Source organism: Rhagoletis pomonella, unplaced genomic scaffold, assembly GCF_013731165.1.
Source record: "Rhagoletis pomonella isolate Grant_MI unplaced genomic scaffold, Rhpom_1.0 Rhpom_scaffold_00001, whole genome shotgun sequence".
Taxonomy (NCBI): Eukaryota; Metazoa; Arthropoda; class Insecta; order Diptera; family Tephritidae; genus Rhagoletis; species Rhagoletis pomonella.
This window is the reverse complement of record NW_023458555.1, coordinates 32,586,079-32,598,351: the sequence shown is the minus strand read 5'-3', so window position 1 is coordinate 32,598,351 and position 12,273 is coordinate 32,586,079. Positions and strand designations below refer to the sequence as shown.

At 35.2% G+C, this 12,273-nt stretch overlaps 1 protein-coding gene across 1 annotated transcript in view; it reads left to right on the top strand.

The window, feature by feature from the left end:
* Positions 1–10,787, top strand: part of LOC118744380 — a 14,455-nt gene extending 3,668 nt beyond the window's left edge. Inside the window, exon 2 of the mRNA XM_036477401.1 lies at positions 8,913–10,787. Coding sequence (XP_036333294.1) covers positions 8,913–10,787 — 1,875 coding nt within the window. The remainder of the gene's footprint in view (positions 1–8,912) is intronic.
* Positions 10,788–12,273: the final 1,486 nt, after the last annotated feature.

The window sequence follows — 12,273 nt, the reverse complement described above, 5'->3', positions numbered from 1 at the left end:
TTTTTCGAGCATTTCGGCCGGAATAGCCCGAATTTCTTCGGAAATGTTGTCTTCCAAAGCTGGAATAGTTGCTGGCTTATTTCTGTAGACTTTAGACTTGACGTAGCCCCACAAAAAATAGTCTAAAGGCGTCAAATCGCATGATCTTGGTGGCCAACTTACCGGTCCATTTCTTGAGATGAATTGTTCTCCGAAGTTTTCCCTCAAAATGGCCATAGAATCGCGAGCTGTGTGGCATGTAGCGCCATCTTGTTGAAACCACATGTCAACCAAGTTCAGTTCTTCCATTTTTGGCAACAAAAGTTTGTTAGCATCGAACGATAGCGATCGCCATTCACCGTAACGTTGCGTCCAACAGCATCTTTGAAAAAATACGGTCCAATGATTCCACCAGCGTACAAACCACACCAAACAGTGCATTTTTCGGGATGCATGGGCAGTTCTTGAACGGCTTCTGGTTGCTCTTCACTCCAAATGCGGCAATTTTGCTTATTTACGAAGCCATTCAACCAGAAATGAGCCTCATCGCTGAACAAAATTTGTCGATAAAAAAGCGGTACTCACATTTCGAACCGAACACTGATTTTGGTAATAAAATTCAATGATTTGCAAGCGTTGCTCGTTAGTAAGTCTATTCATGATGAAATTTCAAAGCATACTGAGCATCTTTCTCTTTGACACCATGTCTGAAATCCCACGTGATCTGTCAAATACTAATGCATGAAAATCCTAACCTCAAAAAAATCACCCGTTATAAGAGAAAAAATTTTAAAAATAAGAAAAAATTCCGCTGCCCAAGTATTCGAACCCCAGCTAGAGCACATTCAGCACACAGCTAGAGCACATAGCCAACATCTAGAGCAGAGGTGGGCAGCTTCGATAGAGAATTTTTGTAGTGTGCGTGGAATTGATGTCACTGTGTGCGTGCGAACAAGTCGTGCGGTTGAATAAAGCTTTCGCTGCCTTCTAAAGCAGAGCATGTATGTATACGCGAATATGCCCGCCGGGAAGGCGCCACCCAAGTCTGATCTAGAGCTAATTCAGCCGCCTATCCACGGAAGCGCTCCTGAACTTTCTCAGAAATCTAAGCTTAGATGAAGAGTTGTTAAGAGTAGGGTTCACAGTAGATTACTAGGTCGCGGGGCATACCTCATATTAATATCTGTCAATGCTTACTGCACTTGGGTGGTCCAAAAATAGGAAAGTCGCAATTTTTATGGTGAGAAACCATATACCGAAAAAATATACCCCAATTTTTTTTTTATCAAACAAATATTTAAAAGTCGCTCAAAGCGCTCAAAATTTTCCATGTATTTTACATGGGGGGAAAAAAAACTTTTTTCGTAGAAATGGTATAGATTTATTGAAAATTTAAATCTTTTCGATCGGAAAACTCTGGTTCTCTTCCTCTCTGGGACTTCCAATAATAATACCCTATTGTTTACTTAACCATTTTTTGATACTAAAGATTTTTTATTGGACCCCCCATTGCCTATAATAGTTATAAAAAATGGTTAAATAAACAAATTATTATTGGAAATCTTCTGAAGTCAAATGGAGTTTTCTGATCGAGAAATATTGATTTTCAAGAATTGTATGCCATTTCTACGAAAAGTTGATTTCCTCCCATATCAAATACTTGGAAAACTTTGAGCGCTTTGAGCGACCTCTAAATATTTTTTGATTTCAAAATAAAAAATAGGGATATATTCTGTATATCATTGTATAGAAAAATGCTAGGGGGTGAGAGCAAAAGAAAATCCGCCTTTAATTTTTCATATGCATTTTTGGACCACCGTAATACTCACCCATGAAATAATTATGAATCGCGAAGAATACCACCTAGGAACTTTCTGCCAAAGAAGCTATGGAATCAGAAATTCCGCATATTTTCAACTCTGCCATCTTTTCCAGAATACCTGCATGAAGCTTCTTTTTATAGATATGTGGAATCAGTCGTTTGAGAGTCGAGTTTTCAATTCGCTTGCATCTTGGTCTTTCTTGAATAAAAATATGAACCGCAGTTCATCCAAGAGCGACTCTAGATGGGAGTTTCAAATATGTATCTTATCTAGCATACTCCCTATATATTTGAGGTAAAACCGTAGACAGTATTATCGAAGGGCCTTCAGTGTCACAGAAGACTCATAAAACAATGTCGTGATTCTCGAAACCCCTTTCTAGCTTACTAAAGAGATAAGCATACGGCCGAATTCGTTGATTTGCCTTTGACATAAGCAATTTGAGTGTATGCATTGTAAGAGAGTGGATAAATAAAACTTGCACCTAAGAAGTAAGTCTAAAGGTCTTTCTAAAGATTTGCGAATGCATAAAGATAGCCTTGTGTGTCTGTTCGATTTAAGTAAGTATAGCTATCCGACTTGAGAATAAATAATTCGGATGTCTTCCCAAAACTGTACGGTATGTATTTCTTGCACTAACTATAGTATACCTTAATGGACAAATCAGAGAATCGATGAGAACTTCATTACTTCTTTGAAGTAGTGCCGGAAAATGCTGTGATTTTGTTTACAATATACAGGCTTGGTCAAAATCGTTTCTATATCGCTTTCCTCGAAAACTTGAAGGGGAATGACCCTTCTTTTTTCAATTCAAAATTATGTTCGCACATTAGGTTGGTCCTAAAGATACCAACATCTAAATTTTGTATGGGGCACTCCGATATACTATTATTCTACGTCCATGATAAAGTATGTACAAAATTTACAAAATTTTTAAGGAATTTTTAGGGGTCGCTGACAGGGTTGGAAAAAATTTTAATTAAATAAAATATTTTGCTAAAATTCGAAAAAAAAACGACGCACATCTACACAATAACAGTTAAAACTATTAATGAACAATACCTGCATACCTATCCACTGCCACATCTTCTCAACTGCGCACGGTTTGGTGGCAAAGCATAGCATAATGCCACGCTACCCCCAAGTGACAGCCACTCGCTGTATTATCAACTGAGTAAAAGAAAAGTCAACTGATTCGCATTTCTGCTTCTCTACCTTTATTTGGCATCATTGACTGGGGAAATTTCTTTTCGCTTACTTATCGACGTGCGGCAATCAAAAGTGACAAGTGGCACACACATATGTTTAATGCATATAAGCAACTACATACATATGTATGTATGTATGTATGAGTGGTGCTCATTGAACATGTGCGCAGACATGCAACAACAACAGCCAGCAACATGCTGTCGCAACTATAATCGATTGGGGAATTAGTGGTTAGTCAGGCGGTAGTGGCGGTTCAGTAGCGCCACTTCAATGAAGCAAAGTACGAGTAGTACAAAAAAAGAAACAAAGAAATAAGTTAATTATGTATACATGAGTGTACATTAGGGTGTATCGCGAAAAAAATTTGCGGTTTTTGCATCGGAATTATAAAATTTAATATATTTTAAGACTTCAGCAAAAATATTTCGAAAAAAATACTTAGATCTATGTAGACCGATTTGAAAACAAGTCTAAAAATCTCATTATTTTCATTACGTTGATCAAATTCCCAAACAGTTTTATGCAGACCTAGCATCTATCCAAATTTTTTATAATTACCAAATTGGGAAGCGGTTTTTTTTTTATTTTGCATTTTTCGAATAACTCAAAAAGCGGATTTGATAAAAAGCCAAATAATCGGACACCCTAATAAATACCCCTAGCATTTTTCGTAAATAGATATTTTGGCAAAAATCTTGAAATATAATAAATTTTATATATCCGTTGAAAAACAGAGCCTTTTTTCTTTCTATCGTGTGATCCATCCTAATGTACTGCTATACATACATATATGTAAGTACTTGCAGTTTTTAAGCGTAACATGTAACCAGCAAGTGCGAGCGGCCAGCGTGTGGCATGTTGTTGCAGAGGTCGTGGCATAGCGGAAGCTCGCATTCACTGACGGTCTGATATATTGGCAAAGGCAATTATAATGTTTTTTTCTATTTCGCGATTTTTTTTTTATTTTTATTTTTTTGTATAGACCACCTTGCTAATGACTGGGGTGTCGATGTTTAAGCTGGTGGAAACATGATGTTGAAAAACATATTGGGTATCATTACTGGCTGTCCGCTTTCAGTAAAAACGTAGCACCAATTTTTCCAGGGCAGTAAGAAACGTAGAGAACATTAGGGGGGATTAAATAACAATCTAAATTATTATTTTAAAATGCGCGAAAATGTTAAGAAGTCCAACCCGTCGATTATTGACTTCCTTGCGCGTGTAGGTATCAGAACACCTTCATATGTCATTTCAGAAACTTGGTCAAATAATTAGGTCCTTTTTACAATTTGTCAAAACTTCTTCGCCTTTTCCTCTCAGGTACGAGTATGTACACACAAAAATTATTTACAATTTTCCGCTCTTTACCGAGTTTTTCTTCAATCAGTATGTATTTGCTTTATGTAACCGCGTACCCACCGCTTTTTACTGCACTTTAGTCCAACGCTAGCCGCCGTGAGCCACTTGCCACATGCCACATGCCGCATGCCGCATGGCATTTGCTTGGCACACGCGTCTTAATTGCCTTTAATGCCTGAACTTTGAGGTTAAATGCGGCAACGCGCAGCTCGAACACAAACTCAAAACGCGACTGGCATGCGCGGCACATATTCAACTAACCCCTTGCATTACAAATGTGTGTGTACACTTATGGATGGTAAGTACATATTTATATGTAAGTACGTATGTAGTTGCTGACTGGCGCCTTTGGTCATTTTTATTGCTTCCTATTATTTTTTTCGACATACAATTTCCATAGACGCTTTACAATTCTCAGGTGGCTGTTTGCGCGGTTAAAGGCTAAAAATGGTGTAGTACATGCGAATAGGGGCTAGAAAAAACATTACAACAACAACAGCGGCTAAAAACAACAATACACGTATTGTAGGAAAAAAAACAAACCCCTTTACAGTGAAGGAAAACTCAGACGTCAAAAAACCAAAGCAATGTATGTATATGTTACCGGCCAAAACGGATTTAAGGACAAACTAAAACTAGTTATTCCTAAAATAAACTAGTTCTACCTAGATAAAAAGGCTTTGAATCTGCTTTACAAGATACCAAACAACTTGCTGAAGGTCTTGGAGCTGACTCGTCATTTGAGAGCTCAACTCGCAAAAGTAGAAAGAATATTCTTCGCTTACGAAAGTCAACTCAAAAAACAATTACAGCATATTAAACCTGCACAGCCATCAAACTGCCATTTGAGGTTCTTCAATTTCTCGTAAAGAAAAACGTCATCGTTTTCTTTCCTAATGTTTGGATTTCACTGAGGATTTTGTTGACTTTGCCTGTGATGGTTGCCAGCGGGAGCGAAGTTTTTCAAAAGTGAAGCTCATCAAGTCGTACTGAAGATCTACTGTGTCCCAAGAAAGATTAAACCCTTTATGTACCTATTATCTATCGAAAACGATATTGCCACTCAGATTGATTTGTCCAAAACCATCGAAAAATTTGCTCAAGCCAAAGTACGCAGAGTAAAATTTGGTAATTGATATTTGAAAATTTTGATTATATTGAAAATGAATAATTCTTAAATTTCGACTATTTTTGCAATACATTGATTCTATTTACGCCCGGGTGTCGTTATTTCTAAAACCGGCCCTGCATAAATGTAATATAAAAATTATAGTATATCAATACAAGAATGTAAGGTACATAATTACAAACTCCCTCTACTGTATGTTTAAGGAAATAGTCACTGCTGCCACTTAAAAAATATTACAATTAAAAATTCTATCAAATTTAAACAAAACTGAAGAAGGTATTTGCAGTTGCAGAGCTTATCTTCGATCGCAGTTTCCACGCATTTCATTGATTTATAGGAATACTAGCTTAGCTCCAACTAACTCGAATAAAACTCAACAGCCAAAAGCATAGGAAATTTTCAATTGTTCTTTTCTTAAACCCTTTTCGTCTAAAACCCATGTGGTGGTACATATTGTAATTACCTGATTCCCTTAGTTCAAGTATAGTTTAATTTTTCAAACAGCTGGCAACCCGCCTGCATGGAGTTCAGAAATTAATCTTTCAAAACCATTGCCATTGATACCTTTATTTTAATAATTCCTTAAACTTATAACATAATTTGAATTCAATTCGACTTTTCAAACAGATGGCAACCCTGCTCAAAATATTTTCTTAGTAAACCCTTCTTAAACCTATTTCGTATGACGCCCATATTGTGATATCTATTTCGTTTACCCAATTTCCTTAATTCAAGTAAAATTTAATTCTTTAAACAGGTGGCAAATAAACCTCTTTCAAAACCATTTAGATGGATACCCATACTGACATAGTTCATATAACTTATTAAATAAATTTAATTTAATTTCTTAACAGGTGGCAACCCTTAATCAACTTTATTTTATATACAATATATAGTTACACATATAGATGCATACCAAAGGTGACGACAACATAACACCTTTTCCCTCGTTCCGAGTTTATTCAAGATCAAGCAAGCCAAAAGTCTTTGGAAAGAAAATAGTAAATTTTGGCAACTATCTTCAAAGCTATTTAATGTCTTGCGAAAAACGAATTAAAAGATCTGCTAACGTGGAGGTCTTAGTGTTATGATGTCCGCCTTTTAGCAATAAGTTCTTTAAATATTTAAGTAAAATAAAAAAATTACATATATATTTTTCTTTTTAAAACAATAAAAAGTAATAAATAGAAGAATATTAATTAAAAAAATAAAAAACAAATAAAACAAAATTAAAATAAAGAACAAATAAACACAAATATTTTTAAAAATTAAATTAAATTTTTTTTTTCTTAAATAAAAATTTTTTTCAATAAAAATTTATGAATAAAACAATATTAAATTGGAAAAAATAAACAAAACTAAAATAAAATAAAGAACAAATAATTTTTTTTTTTAAGAAATGAAATAGTTTTTTCTGTTTAAAAGCAATAAAATCTTAACATTTAATTATAGAAACCAAAAAATGTATTCAAAAATGAGAGAACTAGTACTTTAAGATTAAATTAAATAAATAAAAAACATTTATTTTTAAAACCAAATTTAAAAATTAAAATAAAATTTTATTAAAATTATTACAAAAATACATACTTATAATTTAAAAAATTAAAGTAAGATCCTAAAATTTAAATGAAGTAAAAGAAATATATTTTTTTTTATAGTAAAATATAAAAATTAAAGGAAATTAAACTGAAAAAAGAGAAAACGAATTTACTATAAAATATAGCAAAAAACATTCTAAAAATAAAATTAAATAAAAAAATTTATTTTAAAACAATAAAAGCTATAAGTTATGTTTTTCTCTAAAAATAAGTAAAATCTAAAAATTAAGAAAAAATTCAATTAAAAATACAAAAAATAACTTAAAACACATAAAATAATAACCTAAAAATCTAAATGAAATAAAACAAATACTTTTTTTTCTTTTAAAACAATAAAGTACAAAAATTAAAAGAAAACTAAACTAAAAAAACACCATTTAAAAAATAATAAAATAAGTTCCTACAAATTAAATTAAATTAAAAACATCTTCTTTTTGAAAAAATAACATCTAAAAATTTAAAGTGAATGTAATTAAATTAAATATATATTTTTCTTTTTGAAACAATAACATCTAAAAATTAAAAGAATATTTAATTAAAAACGAACAAAAAATGTTAATTAAAAAAATATAAAGAAAATTCCATTGCTAAGATGCATGCCTGTGCTTTGCTCAGTCGACCATTGCGACTATTGGAGCGACTCGAGCTAAGTTATATATACATAAGTGCCTTTTCTCAAAGTAACTTTTCACCACGAGTGGTGAATGAGAAATATTTTTTTCTAATTTTTTTGTGATAGAATAAAAAGATAAAAAGAATCTTTCCCACTACCTTGCCATCTGTCTTTCATTCGTCTTACGAAAGACTTCTTACTACCTTAGCCAGAATTTCCGTCTTAACACAAATTATTTTTATTTGCAATAGAAAGAAGCGACACCGCGACCTAGAACATATTTTGTATCCCTATCATGTTTCCTACCTCTGTCGGCTTGAAATCTGATCAGTCTCCCAGTTTAAAGCTAAAATTATCTGGGTAGATGGACTTTACTACACTGCGTTGTATCGAAACTTTACAGTAAGATTTTAAAGTTTAAAGCAAAATTTGAAGTCAATTTTATCTCGGAACTTTTTTTCTTAGATTGATTGATTAGATAAGGGACCGAAATCAAAGAGGCAGGAGTAGAGTACAATTCGTATAGGCAATATTTGTTACCAAATCAGTGACTATGTTTGGACTAGTTGTTGGGTGCCATAACGAAGGTTTTTTTTTCAATCTGTCGAAGTATAATTTGCCTCCTGTTCCAACAGGCGAACTCATTATTTAAACGCGAACCTACAATGTAGTTTAAATTAATTTTTCCTTGATGGCTCATAGACAGAAGTACATGTAAATGACACCTAATTTCGGGCGAAAAACATTCCCCATTTGATTAATTAAGTAATAATATTTAATCACCTAGATATGTACGAGCATGTAAAAAATTCGAACCACCTTAGGCCAGTATGCACACATATTATACCAGCCAAAATGTTCGCTTGTTGCATATCCGCCACGAACTCGGCAATTAAAAGATAACAAGATAACTATGTGTATAATTTGTACATAAAAGTGATGTTTCCCTGGGGAGTCAATTATGTATTACTCAACAACAAGCAACATTAGAATACTAGAGGGACTTTGTATTACTTTCCATTTCAAATGTTATAAAAGCGCCAAACAAACACCAACTGTTGACAAATTCCGGCAATCCAAAAAGCATGGAGGGCACTCAGTTACGAGGCTACGCTCTCGCATTACTCCTAATTTCAAATGCAGTCAGAGTTGTTGCCGCGCAATTCGAATTAGCGAACTACACTTTGATAAATTTTCTGCAGGATGTGCAACGCCAAGACATCTTTGAGCAGCTGGTATTCGCACACAATCGTAATGCAACTGAAATAGCGGCATTTGGTGCAGCCATGAAGGTCGGCGTTGAGAGCGAACTTCATGTCATAAAATATTCTCGAAATATGGATGAGTCACAATTCATACGAGAAGCAATGGTCGATCTGGGTATACCAGTTATACTCTTAAACGAGCTGAGCAAGGACTTTTTAAAGCAGCATTTCAGCGCTGCCTTAATGGTGGTGGTGTACATAGAAGAGTCGCTTGCAGCACAGACTGCTTTACTCAGAGCGCTGGTGGCTAGTTTGAAGCATCGGACACAATCGAAAGTACTATTTTTAATAAATACTGAGAGCGCAAAGGCAACCTGTGATGACGCGTTTCTGCGGCAGCTCTTTCAATTTTGTTGGCGGAGTAAAATGATAAATGTGGTGGCGCTATGCAGCGACTACAAGGTAGGACTCTTTGTGGCTGATAGGCGTATTTTGATTTTGCTCTCATTGTGGTGTCAAAAATTCTTTCAGGTAACCGCCCGCTTCTTCAGCTACAACCACTTTCCCGACTTTACGCTGGAGCACAAGTCTTTCAGGCCAGATCTTCTCCACCACGGTCCCATCTATCCACAACGTCTCGGCGATCTACAGGGCTACAAATTATCCTTTATAATGGGTGGCTCTGATCCACGCCTTATTGTCTACAATTATAATGGTGCCAGAATATTAGGCGGCTTTGCTGGCCACTTTCTCACTACCTTTGCAAGCAAGCGTAATTGCACGCTTTACGAACCGCTGCCCGCGCCCTCGAATACACGTTTTGCGCCTGCGCGAGATTTGATTGCCGCAGTGCGTAATGGCACCGTTGAAATTTCAATTGGGCTCACTTTTCCGCAGCGTCTTTCATTTGACGGCTTCACTTATCCCTACGAGCACGTCAATTGGTGCGTTTGGTCACCGATAGAGCCAGATATACCTAATTATGAATTCTTTTGGATCGTTTTCGAAGGTTTAACCTTCGTTCTGACGTTGGCTATAATCTTTGTTATTTCACTTGTACTAAGTTGTGCGCTCTGGCAACATGGCAAAAAACCGGACACACTGCGTTTCTTCATTCATGATGCATGTCTACGCGGTGTATTGGGTCAATCTTTTCGAGAGATACAGCGTGCTCCCTTCGTCGTACGCTTTATTTATCTACAAATCTATGCACTCGGCATTTTGCTTACCACTTCGTACAATGCATACTTTGCCACATATTGGACGAGTGCACCGAAGGAACCCACTTTTCGCACTTTCGATGATATTCTCGCCTCAAGCAAGAAAGTTTATATGTTTGCTCCAGAGTACAAGGAGTTATTCGATCGCACCGAGGATTTGCGAAAATATACGCCAATGGTTCAGGTAGAAAGCGATTATCATCGATATCTAAGCACTCGTGATGCATTCGATACGAAGTATATCTACATGATACCAACAACCAAGTGGAACATCTTTAGGGAACAACAAAAGGTTTTCACCACTCCGCTTTTCCGTATGCGCCACGATTTGTGTCTCTATCATAATATTCCGTTGGGATTTCCCATACACAGTAATTCGATATTTTCGCAGAAGCTAAATGAAATGATTTTAGAGACTACTGAGTTTGGTCTCGTCGAATATTGGTCACAGATTTCGTTTCTGGATTTGATCAGAGCAGGTCGTTTGAAATTTGTAGACTTGAGTCGGAAAAATGAATTCCGTCCAATGAAGGTAGAGGACTTAAAATTGGTCTGGATAGGTTTTGGCGTTGTGTGCGTGGCGACGGTTTTCGTCTTTCTCACAGAGAAATGCTGCGATTATCGATGCAAGCGTAAAACTACCGAGCGCTGATTGCGAAAAAGGGGGTACATTAAAAGTAAGAATTTTATGAAATACTCGTTAATGAGGTCGTTGCACTTACATATCAATTTGACGTTATACTTAATACAAGAAATGTATACCAGTATAACAACTACTTAGGATCACAGTATATGTAGCAGTCTAACAGTACAATAATATAAAAGTATAACATTGTGATATGTAAAAGTTACATTATATTGGTACACTAGTATTTAGGTATAGCAGTTTAGGTATATATAAAAATATAACAGTATAATTGTATATCAGTGTAACATAATGGAAGAATATAACAATATAATGGTATAACAGTGGAACAACAATATAACAGAATACAACAGCAATACGAGGAACAGCCTTGGTATCGTGCTAACCGGGCATCGAACTAGGGCTGCAACATCGACATCGATTTTTGCTTTCCGATATTTGGACAACATCGACTTATTGTCTCGATGTTTTTCATGGATGTTCATGGAGGAGAATCAGAGAGTCATCTGGAAAAATTGTGTGTTTAGCTATTTAATTCTGGCCTTGAAATCTGCGACTGGTTTCTATAAAATATGAAGGCTTCGCCGTGCGCTGAATGTGTAGATATTAAATAAGATACGATTAACAACTAAACAGGTTGCAACCCTACTAAAAAATAATATATAATTGCCCAACTGGAGGCCGCGCAAATCTAATGTTATTAATAATAATAATTTTTAAGTAGATGGCAACCCCACTCAAACAAAAAATAAAAACTTATTGCAGATGCAGAGACCATATCCTTTCACTTGGTACCTCAGTTTTTGGTCCTTCACCGTTTGTTGTCTTATAATTTTTAAAAAGTGGCAACCCTACTCAAAAAGTAATACATTATTGTATATCTAAAAGCCGAGCCCTTTTATTTCAAACCACATTTCTTGTAATCCAACGAACAGTGCGGATCTAATAGTTTTTTCGACAGGTGGCAACCGTATAGAAATTTAAAGTACTAAAAATAATATTCCTATCGATACTGATTATACTAAAAAAAATCTCGTATAAATCCGTTTAGAAGTTTTTGAGATTAGCGTGGTCAAAATATCTCTAGAAGATAATAATTTTTAAATAGGTAGCAATCCTATTCAAAAAATGAAAGCTTTTGTACATGCGAAGGCCAGGCACTTTCATTTGGTATCCCATTTTGTAATCCAACGAACGGCGAAAATCTTTTCACTTTTTATTAGGTGGCAACCCTACTCAGAAAAAGAATACATTATTGCACGTGTAGAGGCTAAGTCTTTTCGTTTGACAGTGACGGTGCAGAACTTATGCCTACGCTTATTATGATTGAATATAGTATTTTTTTAACAGGTGGCAACCCTATTAAAAAAAACATTAGTGCTTCTCTAGAGGCCAATCATTTTCATTTGACCCCTCATCTTTTATAATCCAAAGGACGGTGTGGATCTTATAGTTTTTTAGACAGGTGGCAATCCTATTAAAATTCTAAGTA